The sequence below is a fragment of the Pleurodeles waltl genome, chromosome 1_2, assembly GCF_031143425.1.
Source record: "Pleurodeles waltl isolate 20211129_DDA chromosome 1_2, aPleWal1.hap1.20221129, whole genome shotgun sequence".
NCBI classification, from domain to species: domain Eukaryota; kingdom Metazoa; phylum Chordata; class Amphibia; order Caudata; family Salamandridae; genus Pleurodeles; species Pleurodeles waltl.
This window is the reverse complement of record NC_090437.1, coordinates 1,118,010,489-1,118,024,585: the sequence shown is the minus strand read 5'-3', so window position 1 is coordinate 1,118,024,585 and position 14,097 is coordinate 1,118,010,489. Positions and strand designations below refer to the sequence as shown.

The 14,097-nt window shown below is 38.8% G+C and overlaps 1 protein-coding gene across 5 annotated transcripts in view; it reads right to left on the bottom strand.

The window, feature by feature from the left end:
* Positions 1-14,097, bottom strand: part of LCORL (ligand dependent nuclear receptor corepressor like) — a 538,841-nt gene that overhangs the window by 405,932 nt on the left and 118,812 nt on the right. For 4 of the 5 annotated variants that reach the window (XM_069202178.1, XM_069202177.1, XM_069202179.1 and 1 more), the window contains exon 6: positions 5,594-5,687. In XM_069202178.1, the coding sequence (XP_069058279.1) occupies positions 5,594-5,687 (94 nt within the window). Of the gene's footprint in view, positions 1-579; positions 4,493-5,593; positions 5,688-14,097 lie in introns of those variants that run through there. The other variant, XM_069202195.1, reaches the window with a different exon arrangement.

Sequence of the window (14,097 nt, the reverse complement as noted above, 5' to 3'; positions counted from 1 at the left end):
TTCTTATCCATTTCCAGACTGATGGAGATCCAATAAAATTATGTCAAACTGCTAGGAAGCCACTTCTAGCTGCGGGAAAAACAAATACAGTGTAATAGGAGATTGATCAGAACAATCTCTACTTGTTTTGAGAGAGCAAAACAATCTTTAAATTACTGATCTGGTTATCATATTGCCTGTACCATTAGAAAGGGAGCAGAGCACAGTTGTGCAACAGCATCATAAACAGCCTATTGTCTTTACACTAACAATTGAGGTCCCAGCACTTACTAGAAACACAGAAATCACAACTTTGCAAAACCATCAGTTATTTTATAGTGGCCCAGCTACCAGATAGGTATTGATAAAGATACATGCATAAGAAATGTAATCTGCCAGTTGAATAGTTCACTGGTGAAGTAACTATTCAATTTAAATATAATGCTCATTCATGTTAATTTCTACAGTACATTATTTGTTCAAAGCAGAGAAAGACCAGCTCTTCCACTTCCATTCACAGCATCCAAAATGCTTCCACAGATTAAGAGTAAGCTATACAATCCATTCACAATGCAATCAAAATGAGTAATTCAACACAATGTAGTTTGAAATTTTATATGCAAAAGCATTGAAATGTTTCACTACAAATTACAGCCTATAACATGTTAAAAGAACCATTAAAAGCATACAATCATCTTTATAACAAACAGTTACAGTACAATGACAACACAACATTCATTAGAAGAAATTCAAATAAATACATGACTTATAGTGCAATTGATTTATGCATAAATATAACTGCCTAAAATCAGTTTTCAAAATGGTTAAGAATCAAAGTAGCCACAGTTTACCTAAATTACTGTGACAATGGAAACACACTAAAAAACAAATCTGAAATGCAAATTAAAATGAACAAATCATTTACTAAAATTAAATAACAGGTAAATAAAAAAAACTGTTTTTAACTTACTACAATGGTTTAACCAACTACTTTAAAAACCAGAGGCACTGTTTTTTATTTTAATATAAAATAGTCCTAAACATTCAAATAAGACAAAAGCATGTATGTGGTTGGCTTTTACCTTTTGGAAAGTCTGCAGACACCTGTAGTTTCAGAAATCTTCAATAGAGTCCCAATCAGTATAAATGTTGATATTTAAAATTTAAACCACTTGTATTAGAATGCGTTGAGGGAAACAGCCCTTACTCTGTTTACCTGTGGCATGTACGTGCAGCCCGATAACTCGGAGCATGAATTTCTTTTTAAAAAAAGCAGCAAACATTAACACAAATGTATCTAAAATATTTTAATAGGACCATAACATTAATACAAGCAATAGAGATCTGTAAATTAGACTTTACAAAACTACAACTAAAAACTTCCATTAGTAGTAAAATATCCCTGATTCTGTGATTCCTGTTACCTTGTCAGGTCATCCTTCAAATAAATCAAACAAAATCTAAGGTTGCTTGCAATGTTCGCTTTAACAGTTTATATTTCTGACAATGTCTGATAAAAACTTTGGGTAAGTTTAATCAGTTCACTGAACCTTGTAAGCAAACTGAGTATACATTTGTAACTTGACCCCATAATGCTCCAGGCTAAAAAGGAAATCTGTCCGGGGGTGCAGGGGATGGGGGCACTGAACCAGTGGAAATACTTTCCCAAATGTCTTGGATCAAATATGGCTTTGCTGTTAAATATAGAAGTCATGACCCTATGCTTATGATTTCTCTCTCAAAACACGGCTTATGTTGGCAAAAAGTCAAACACTACCTGGATTCTCTGCTATGTGCCAACTTCTTTTTATAATGAAATAAAAGTACTTTAACATATTTATGTCCTATAACAGACTTGTAATTACGCTGAACAACAGGTGATATTTTTAAACTCTTAGTGGAGTGTTAGAATATTAAAGGGAACTGTAAGCTATTTAATTTAAGCCCACATTGTAATATAGGACACTAGTAGAAAATAGGAGTTTATATCAGTCCATTCTTGAATAAATTATATACAATAAATAAAAATACATACACGGAATCGGGTACAAAACAAAGGTTGTGCAAAATGTGTAGGAAAACCCCAAAATTGTTATTTTAGTGGTTTGAGTGAATTACTGTGGTTAATGAGGACAACTCAAACAAGTCATTTAACAGAAGATAATGACTCTAGTATGATTTATAAATTCACATAAGTACTCTGACATTAAACCATCAGAAATATGCATTTCATACAACCAAATATAAATATTTCAAATATTTATATAAATGCAACCTTAAGATGAAATCTTTCAAACCAAGGTGAAATGAACTGCTCAGTTTCACACCAAGCAACTGCAAGTTTAAAAGCTTTTTAAACGTAGGTAAATCTATCAAGACCCTGAAAAAACTGTAAATTTGGTTATTAGCAAAATGATATATGTATTGGCCCACCAAAATAAGACCCTGATATATATATATACTTTGTCCAACAGAAATCATTTCTGAAGTCACAGCAGCAATTGAATTAGTTACAGTGAGGTTCAGTAGCAAGAGTGACAGTCGTTAACTAAAATTTTCAGTAGTCATAACATCACCTAAACAGCACGTTAAAAATCACAACTGTTAAATGTAATCTCTGTGCATTATGAACAAGCTTCAAGTTGCATCCCTACTTTCTTTCTAAACAAAGAAAAATTCTCTCTCCTCCCCCACAGAGCTTTTTTTTTTTTTAAATAAATAATCCTCAGAGGCGTCTCCATTATAGTTACATCTTGCAATGGTCATTCGAAAATCCTACAGCTACTGGGTCTGTAACTATATTTGTCATTTAAACAAATGTATACTTTACAACCAGGTGTAATTCATGTGCCCCAATTATTTTCTACTCGCCAAAAGAATTGTGCCTAAAATATACATTTATATTTCACCTGCAAAACACAATTTAAAATTGAAACAGAATTTTATTTTGTGTAGATGGTGAACTTTAACCGCTGACTGCTAGAAATGTATAATAATACTGCACAAACCTATTTCACTGGTAGGGAACTAGATTTGTGTTCTTTAAAAAAACACCGTCTCATGATTCTATTTATTGGAGAGGCTTGTTATTATAAAAAGTTACAAACCAGTAATCACAGTATTAAAATCCCGTATAACGATGGGAGTACAGAATGATTGGGGAGAAGAAAGATTTTCACCTTTTAAAGTTAATGCTTCACGTGACAAGGGTTTCGAAACTTATGCTTGACTATTAAAGAAAACCTGAATATTTTCACCTATTTGTACAACAATTTATTAAATACAAACTATCAAAATTAAGTGTGCAACTATATAATTCTGAACACAGTGAAAACCCTGAATAAACAATTTTAAAGGCATGTATGTGGTATGTGGTTTCTGAACTGTATAATTTCATATCTCCTGTCAGAGTGGGAATGTCTCTCATACACAGTTGTATATGTACACATGTGCACATTACATATACAAAATAATTTAACATTTATTTTATACAGGATTGCTGCTGTTTTTAGCGCTGCCAGTCCCTGAACTTGTCACATTAAATAAACCAGTGTCTGGTAAACGGAATTTCTTCTTCGGTGGGGTCTTCAGTGTTCCAGACCTTTCTTTAACTTTGTATTCTAAAGTGCTGTGAGGTACCCCATAAATCCCTTGTGCTTTCGAAACACTCATTTTGCCACTCATTACCATACCAATTGCTTCTTCCATTATTTCATGGTCATACTGTCGATAGCGTCCACGTTTTTTCCTTGGCTGCTTATTATCTTTGCACAGATCATCTGCATGATCAGAAGAAGCATCAATTGTTCCATTCTTTGCATGAAGACACAGAGGCGAGAGGTCTCCGTGTATAATGTAGGGGTCAACACTTGAACGAGTTACAGGCACAGAACATTCATTTTTGCTCTGTTTAGGTAAAATATTTTTCAGTTTTTGAAGAGCTGATGCATCCAGAACTGATGAGGTTTTAGAAACGTGATACATGACATCAAGAAGACCAGATGTGTCAGGTTGTGGTTTGGGCACAGAACTAACTCGTACCTGAGGAATTTTCAACTGTACAATAGGACTTGACGTTTCACAATGTAGTCCTTCGTGTTTTTCTTTGAACTGAGTAACCATTCTCTGAAGAGTTAACTGGTGGAGGTAACTGGAAGCTGTGGGGAATTTCAATTCTGAGGTTTCAAGTAAGTTAAGCTTATTTTTCTCTGTGCGCTCTGCTTGAGCTTTTGCCCACAAGGCTACTTTTTGCAGCACTTCACAGGTTTCTTTATTGTTTTTATACAAATAACTATCATTAAAATTTCGAGTTTTGTTTTTAAAATATGCAGGTTTTCCTGCAGTTAAGGCTTTGAAGTGGATAAATAAAGTTTTCTGAGGTATGCCATAAAGTATGGCTGCTTTATTCATGTCCAGTGCTCCTGACTGAATATCCTTCATAGCTTTTGAAAGTAAACCATCTGCAAACTCAGTACTTCTTTCCAAATAGTCCTCTCGGTCTCTATGTCGTGTCCTGGATGGATGGAATGAAACGATGGTAAACTGATGCATGAGAGACTTGTAAAGAGCTATTGTAGGGGACAGTCCACTCCTTTATTAAACGTCTTGCTTAGGTAACATCACTGCTTCTGTCATTATGTCTTTGAGATGTAGCAGTTAATGGTTATCATAGCAAAAGCTACAATCCTGCTAGGTCAGTGAGTCAATCAAACAATAGCTTCTACAGCAGCCCTTCCAAGATCTTAAAGTCATAGCTCAGTATTTGCATATTATTCATGTGTGCTTTCTATTCCTCTGACAGTAGCTTGCAGAGCAAAACAGTTATAAATATGGTGATGCAATTAGCAATCCATTACTAAGTTTCCAAATCCTAAAGTTTTTTTGGTTAGTAGAAACGTGACGTTACCGCTAAACAAGTAATAAAAGAGTCAACCCCCTTAAATTTTGTGCAACAGAATGTAAGCACTCGCATGCGCACAACACAGACTTATATTCATCTTGTTATACTGAATACAAACACAGATAGGCACATAACTTTATATAGTCAGATTGTTTTAAAATGAATAAAACCATGCATTATCACCTTTTACATTTATAAGTGAATCTTCCCCTATGATGTACGATACTATGAGATATTAAAGACTCTGAAATTAATTGTAAATATATCCTACTTCCAAGGCAACCAAAACTTAAAGTGTTTTCATGTCTCAGCCTTGGATTTTTAATTTGGCTGATTTTTTTTTTTTTAGGACCCATTAATTTCCCAAATTCTATTTCTATTGTTTATTAGCTGCCTGATCAAGACTAAACTCATCTTTTCGAATATTTACTGGTACAAATGAGTTTGTTGATTGCAAACATATTTAAACAAAGAAATGAAAAAAAAAAAAAAAAAAAAAAAAAAAAAAAAACATTTCAACTGAAAAAGAAGCACATGAAATGTATAAGAAAATAAAGAGTACAAAATCTTTTTGGAATTACCAATTCTTAACTACAAGAAATACAAATCGCCACCTTTGGTCAACGTGAGACAACAAAACATCTTCCATTAAAGTCATCAATACACAAATGTATTTCAGGATTTAAAAAATAAAATAAAAATAAAAATTCTTACCGCAACAATGGAGATTCATACGATGAATCCAATGTAGTTATTTTTTCTGAATATAAGCTTGCTTTTTTAGTGGAAAGATCTAATACACCATCTCCTATGACAGGAAAAACAATATTCCAAACTCAATTACTTCAATATTCCAGTAGAAAGTATAAACTACATCACAAGTAAGGAGAGAAAGGAAAAGATATCTATGAGTAATCCTATGGCTTCTTCATAGGACTCTTAACTGAAGTTATAAACAAGTTAACAGTTCCCCCAAGAGCGGGATCCCGAAAATGGGAATTTAAATATTCCATTAAAAAAAAAAAAACACACACACACAGCTTTTTTTTGTTTGTTTTAAAGACAGAAAAATACTGGAGAATGTGTGACTAAAATGTCTAATTACAGATTAGATGAAAGAATAAGTAACCCTCATCCGAAAAGCATAAACATTAACTGTGCTGATTCACTGAGAACGAAAAACAAGAAAAAGTGAGCCAAATAATGCAACTGTAAAATGTTTTGAAATTGCTACTTTAAGCATACCAGACGTTTTCAAATCCTATAATGTCTTATAGTAACAGCTGCACCACTTCTTTGTGAAGAGGGCTACTTAATCCCAACATCCTATGTTAATCATCCAAAAGCCTTTGCCATGAAGAAGCTTGGGTTGCCTAGGATTTCAATGATAAATCATTCAATGGTAACTCTTTATAAGAATAACTGTTTGTCCTTCTCACTCACGGGATACTCACTGAAAGCATAGAAAGTATGAACACCAAAAACATCCCTTTAGTTGGAAGGCTATATGTTGCTAAAACATTGTAAGGGAACAATAAAAATGCATGGTATCAGTTCTGGAGCCCAAGGTCAAGCAGTAGCCTTGGTCAAGGTATGATCAGTTCCCCAATTAAACTCTTTTGAAAGTGTCAGCAACTGATGCATTGCTGATAAAGTAGAAGGTGCTCGTTCACAACATGTAGAACAAGACTGGTTTACCTTGCAGGAACACAACAGCTTTTGTAACCGCACAATGATGTGCTTGAGAACATCTCAGAATTCACTTTTTGAAAGAAGACACACCAGCCCCAATAGGACTGTCATTTACACTACATCTTCAAACTCATTTTTGAATTGGCAAGATAAAAGCTGTGCCATTTCTCTTGATATCTGGCTATGAGAGAGCGTTTTAGTAAACTATGTAGGAGTTTTTTTTCTTTTTTAACAGAGCCTGGAAATATTCTGGTTCACATGACAAAGACATTTCAGAAGAAAAGATGGGTAAGTTCGGATGACTACTCTGATAGAAAGAAAGAAAACCGCCGGCTCTAGGGAATGTAAAGCTGAATTTCACTAATCCTATGGGCCTACATTATAGCCACTCGATGAAACTATCTAGGACAGCTACTGCAATAAGGGATTCCAAATTGGTTCAGGTTTGAAAATGCCTGTACCATTTGTGGAGACTAAAAGGCTGAACCTGCTCTCATTTGTTCCCCAGAACCAAAATGTGGACTGCAAGGGTGAGTTTGCTAATCTCATGTGAGGCTAGAGGGATATCAAAAGCTTCAGGAGACCCTTTTCCAGACATAACCATCTGGACTGCATCCTGCTGGAAGCCTCTACTAAAGTAGGTATTGGGAGTCCCTGAGGTGACCAAGAGCAGCTGCTCTGGAAAGTCTGAAAAAGAGTCTTTGAAAACTTTGACTTCCAAGATATTGAGCATTTCAGAGGGGTCTTGCAGCAAAGGTATCAAATTTCAGGAGGACTTTGTCAAATACAGGTTTCCGACTTGCCCCATTGAAGAGTTTTGAGCTCCAAAAGAGAGACTAATTCCAATACAATGGCATGGAGCGTACTGACTTCAAAATGGTTCTTTAAAATCATATAGAAAACAGTTTGCTTGGATGGCACTGGAAGTGCAAAATGCTTAGTTGCTCTTTCCATAACATTATGTAATCCTCCAATGTCATCTGGAGGTGAATCTACTTTTGGATGTGAAGGAGAAGGAGGAACTGGAATAATATACTCATCCCACTCAGCCTGTTTGTCAAGGAGCTCACCTTCCTCTTGTTCTCCCTCTGATATGTCAGTCTCATGTTGTATGGATATATCCGGTGTGGCCACGTTCTCCAGTGGTAGGCCTCAGATGTGGGGTGGCTACTCTTGAAACAGGTGATGAAGGAGGTTGAGGTTGTACCTGTTCTGAAGGAGGAAAGCGCCAACTGTAGTCAGCTAGCATCGCTCTGAGGTCAGATAAGAATGAGCTTGGCATATACAAATCCTCCTGATATGGCTGATCACTTACGTAGTACTGTGGATCATAAGTTTCACCGTACTCCTCATCGTCATCCTGATACTTTACCTTCAACTGTGAGGGGCTGTGTGCGGTCTCAAATGGACCCTCATCATTTGAGTTGTCATCACCCTCCAAAAGATGTACTGGAATTAGAGGGGTTATCTTCCTAGGAGAAGTATGCTCCGGAGTAATTCTTGCTGTTTCCGGACTTCTGAGGATTTTTTTCCCTGGTCGGCGGTGTCGTCAACGAGCTTGTCAATGGAGTCATAGATCCCTTCGTCGATGGTGCAGTCTGAGCAATCGTCTATGTTGTCTGCATGGAAATGTTAACAGTCGACAGCTTCGAGGTGGAAGCTACCGTCGACAGGGTCGTCGACGATGAAGACGGAAATGAGGAGACCGCGGTCACTGTCAGACTATGAAGACGTGTAGGTCTTCGTCGACGATGTTGATGTTGTCCTCGTCGATAGTGGAAGACTTGTCACCAACGATGTTGTCTTCAGCGCGGCCGCCAACGGTATTAATGTAGAAATCGTCAGACGGTGGAATGGTACTCACCGCTGCCGTCGTCAATGAGGCTGCCGTCGAAAGTATAGTTTTTGCCAATGGCCTGTCAACTGTAGGAGCAGAGGAAGGCCTTTTAAATGGTTCAGCAGACTTGGATGGAGGCACACAAGATGATTTTCTAGGCCTTTCGGAACGGATCTTGAATGAGATCTAGGTTTCTTAAATGACTTTCTGGAAGATGTGGAAGAATCATCGCTGTCTGAATCAGAGACTGGGTTGTCTCTAGATTTTAGTTTCTGTAGTCATATTAATAATCTGCCCTCTCTGTCCTTCAGAGTTTCAGAAGAGAAGGTGCGAAATACCTTGCAGTCCTTAGCAGAGTGGTCTGGGTAAAGCATTATTTGCAGTCCTGATGAGGGTCTTCAGAGTGTAATCTATTTTTCCCCACAGGTCTTGCAGAATTTGAACAAACCCTTCTTTTCCTTGTCAGACACGTTGTAGGCCTTATCAACAATCAGTCAGAATAAGCTTTGAAGAGTATAACCTTGAAGGTATGTGAAAAGATGTGAAGAGTAGAGCAGAGCTCTGAGGAGACTCCCTAGCACAACGTGCGGTAGAAAATCTGAGGTGCTGGAGCTTCTCTCAGGAAGGTTCTAAAGGGTGGTGTTGCCTGATTGGTGGACCCCGAAGTTTGGTGCTTTTTCTTAAAATGACTGATAGAGTGTTGAACTAAGAGGCCTAAGGGCCTTTAGGTTTGAACCTACGTTAATACCACTTAATTAAATATACTTGGGGCTTCCACCTCGACGACGGGGAATGAGTCAAGCTTGTGAATATATGAAAGTTCCAATACTGGAGTAGAACATCTATGACCCATTTGTGATTCTCTTGTTATATTCTGCTCAGAACATTCACCCGAACAATTGACTTAAATTCAGGAATGTTGTTTCTGATACATACTTAAATTGCTCACCTTTCAAAGCCTCTCAGGCCCTAGAGTGGATCTGGAAATCTTCTGCAACAGCTCCTGTGTGGCAAATGGTGGGATCATCGGCCTTCCTGCTGACAGAGCCATGAACAGGCACCACTCCTGAGTGCTGTCAGTTTTCACTCATAAGTTCTGTGTCCTCACATGGAACACCTAACTTCGGACCTTTTTTTTTTATAAAAATGTTATTACCATTTTGCATAAACATAGTATCTTCAATATCAATGAGCTACCCTCCCTGATCAACAACTACCATATATTAACAATATAATTGTTACATTGCAAATTTTGAGTGTGATCTCACAAATGTGAGCAGGTTTTCAGATGTCAAGCTCTTCTTCGGTATTTAACAGTGCTACCTTGGCAGTGATGCTTCCCAACACTGGCAAAAGGGTTCTTCTGATCTAGAAAAATTGAATGACTTTGCAAGTCTCAGTCCTCCATCCAGCATCCCAGACAACAGCATAAGTCTGATATTGTCACCAGTTTACTTCTGGTGAGGTAAATGCAGTGCAAATAATGAAAATGTGCAAGTCTAAAATGTGCAAGTCTAAAATGTGCAGAAATAGTGGTTTTTACAGCCTCTGTGCCATTCTGCACCCGGCAAAGGGGGCTATGCCTTTCTCCTATTCTTCCCTCAAATAGTAGATGTATCAGGTGTATTTATCACCAGGGTCTTGTAAATCCTGGAGATCTTATGTAGTAACTGGGTTAAAGTCATTTTTTTCTCTCAAAGATAAAACCAGAACTCAATATCAGGTAGCTATGGTTCCAGCACACGACATGGCTGGAAACAACAAACAAGTAGTAGGTGTCTAAACTCCGCACACATTTCTGCAATAGATATCCTGTGGTCTCAATTGGTACTTCCTTCATGCCTGATGATTCCTACTTTGTTCCAACCCTTAATTCTGTGGAGGCTACTACCATTCCACAATGGCTCAGTCAGCCTCCCCAAATAGCCCATTCTAAGCAGAGCCTCTTTCCAACCAGCCAAAATGATTACCATAATTGGCGAGCGTGGTTTATGTAATTGGGGGTGGGGGGAGGCAGAATGAAGGGGCATAGAGGAGACTAGTATGCAACCTACCTCTGTGCAGGGATTGAAGCCAGGAGTGGATTTCCAACACTCATTGTTACTTTCAAGATGCTGGGTCGGATTGTGGGCTATACAAAAATGGTTTATTGGTATGAGGCTAGAAGCCCCCTAGTACGCAGCAGTAATACTTGCCATTCCGAGGCCATCATTATATGTCAGTTTGCAACACTTGCCCATGAATACCCTAGGCACTTTGTTCTAGAAGAAAGATCTTAAAATACAGTCAACCGTGTAAGGGAAGTTCTAGGACAGCTACCATTTTCAACAGAGTTACTTTAGCACTGACATAGTAAGTAGGCTCAAGTGCATCAGATCTCTCCACTGGATTTATTATTGGCATAATGCTTCTGCTCCTTAGTTGTGTCTCTGTTGTAGCTGTCTACAGCCTAAAGTAACAGAAGCAATCTTTGGCATAAACAGATAGGATCTGGTTATTAATTCGGTCACCTTTACATGTTGCTGCATTGGGAAAACATCAATTTAGACCAATTCATTTCCAGGTCAACATGTATGTGTTCAGAAGCCATTTAGAATCTTTTCAACACTGTGTCCCAATCAAACTAGTTTAATGTGGAAGATCGGGTGGGGAAGTTGGACGTGTGTCTCTCCATGCTCTTGCAAATCAAGACCTCCTCCTGAATCTCCTTACTTCATTAGACCCTTGGATGCTCCCCGCTAAAGACTCCATCACCAGTGAAAAGGGCAGCGATCAAAGGGCACCCTTGATGAGTAACTCAAAGAGTAGGGCATGCAGGGCTCCATTAACCATAACTTTTTCTTTTGGATCATGGTCCTATCAGTGTACCGATAGCTTAAACACAAAGCCAATATTCATGTGGGCTAGCATTGCAAAGTGGATGTCTCAATCAAAGTGGTCAAAGGTCTTCTTGAAAGACATCATGAGTGCTGCTGACTCGTTGAGTCTACATGCTACTGCCAATGTGCTGAACGATCTTCAGATATTATAGCAGACTGACCTATTGGGCAAACATTTGCTTTGGTCAATGTGTACAGTATTACACTAAAATATATATATGCTGACCAACATTTCAGATTACATTTTTGTTTCCAGGTTTATTAAGGTCAGAGTTTACAACCCACGGGGAACCACTGGTTTGCGGAGCTTGGATAATGTTTCCTCAAAATCTAGGGCTGTAATCACCAGCATATTGGGGTCCATTAGCCCAGCACAACATGTAAAGAACTTATCCAGGAAATAAATGGGTTACCCGGTTGCAGCCTCATTATAGCCCCTGTGACCTCCTCTAATGAGATCTTTAAAGATCCAGTCTCCGGGTTGTAATAATTGTAGCTATATTAAGGTAATTTACAAGTTCCAGGATCTGTGCTGAAGGCCCAAGACCATGAGCCATATGTGCTGTCAAATGGTTGTGCCATTACTTCCAGTAATTTTATGGCCATCTTCCTGAATATTTCCTATGAACAAACCATGCATTTCGCTTTGGCATAGCCACCACACTCAGGCCCAGTTACTCTGTTCTTAACTTGGGACCTTATTAATCACAAGAAGGCCAATCCACAGAATAGTGAGGTGGTGGGAACTGAGGAATATGCAATTCAATTGAGCATCCACCACAAAGGGTGATTTTGAAGTTAAGTAACTTTGTTCTACTGACTGATACTTCTAGCAGATTTCTCACCTTCTGACTCACCACTGCAGTATCGACAACAAGGAGGTGGGTCTGAGAAGTGGACTTCCACCACAAATCCTGTTGGATCACATGGGCAAATTGTCTGTTCTTGTGCAAAAGAGAATCAATACAATAATGCCTGGTGAAGGTGCATCTAGATGCCTCTCCAGCAGGCTGGCAGATGTCAAATACCACAACAAGGTTGCAGTGGTCAATCTAGTGGAACAAGACAGAAGGTTCCCTCTTGGCCTAGGCATAGCATAACTTTATAAAAAGGACAATCCAATACAATAAGGCCTTTTTTTTTTTTTTAAAGACTGCATTCCTTTTCTTCACACCAGTGAATTCATCAAAGTGTTGGTTATCCACCTGGTTTTCCTCAGTTTTATCAATGTACTAGGTAAAAGCCCACTTAGGATCCATCCACTGTGGTCTCTCCTACTTTCTAGATGGTGTCAGAGAAAATATAAGGAACAGGATGGGCTCCCACATGGAGAGGCAATACCACCTTTGAGAGAAATTATATCCTAGTCACAAGCACCACATTGTCAAGAAAGGAGGTGATATATAGTTATTGCACAGAAAGCACCTGAAGATCACGGACAGGCAGTGCAGAAGCAATCACAATAAGTAAGATGCTTTTGAGAGTCAATACATAATACCCTAAGAGAACAACTGGTGCACAGCTTTTGGGCAGGACTCAAAAGGTGAGCCCATCAAAAATCATAAAAACTAAATTAAAGTCCTACTGCTGCACAATGAAAGGTGGGAATATACTCTAGTCCTTTGAATAAATACATCAAAACAGGTGATCTAAATAAGGAGGGCTATTTAGGTAGATCTAGAAATGGCTGATAAGCCCAACTGGGTCAGAGACCAAATGAACAAAAGGGTATCAGATCCTTTTGTTTTGAAAGGGACGGACAGTCAGCTTTCACACTCTTGACTTTAGGCTAATGTCCAGCAAGAACAGATTGCTGGATGGACGGTGAGCACACAGTTTCAGTCCTCCATCCACAACAGCAGATCAAAACAACTTAACTGGTTCTGCTAAATCTTCATGCATGGAGGTGTAGATTGTGAAGGTTTAGGTGGAGGGCTCTTCCCGGTTGCTACAGAGCAGGTCCTTCCAAAAAAGTAGCCCAAGTGGAGTGCACATCATAAAATTCAGTAGGCCGGAGTACCAGACTGGGAGCCCAATCCAGGGATGTCAGGATGACTTGTAGTCAGTCACTCTGACCCTTCCTCAGGAACCAAGGTACAAGTTAAAATGGAAGAAATGCGTAAAGGAGACCTCGGTTCTACAGAAGGTTTAATGAATGTCCGAAACAACCGGAATAAAGGGCCGCATGTATCCGAACTAGATTTGTAAACAAAATCTTTTTCCTAACTGGCAGCCAATGGAGCTTGCGCGAGAGGAGAGCAGGCAAGCAGTGACATTTTGTACCATCTGAAGGTTATCCAAAAGATACTCAGGAAGGCCCAAATAAAGTGCGTTCCCGTAATCAAGCGTAGATGTTATAAAAGCCTGAATTACTGATTTTCTTGCTGGGAAAGACAGAAGGCCCAAAAACTTCAAAGAGCATAGAATACCAAAGCAAGTGCCAACCGCTGCTGTAATTTGAGCCTTGAAAGAAAGCTGGTTGTCAAATTTCACTCCCAAATTGTTAATACTGCCACTCTGAAAGACAGGGGGGGCGGGGGGGGGGGGGGGGGACAGGCTGAGCGTTATCTGGCCAAAAAGATAGCCAGCAGTTGGGAGGCAAATCACCAAACACATGAATTTCAGTCTTCGACATTGCATTTTAATTGGTGTACAGTCAGTCAGCAGAAAGCAGCCATCAAGTACCTGCGGGTCTGACTCATGGGAAGTTCGCAGCCCTTCTCACAGGAAACAAGAGCTGTGTATCATCAGCATAGGAATAACCTTGAAACCAAAAGACTGAAAGTCCAACAAGAGGGGTCAAATATATA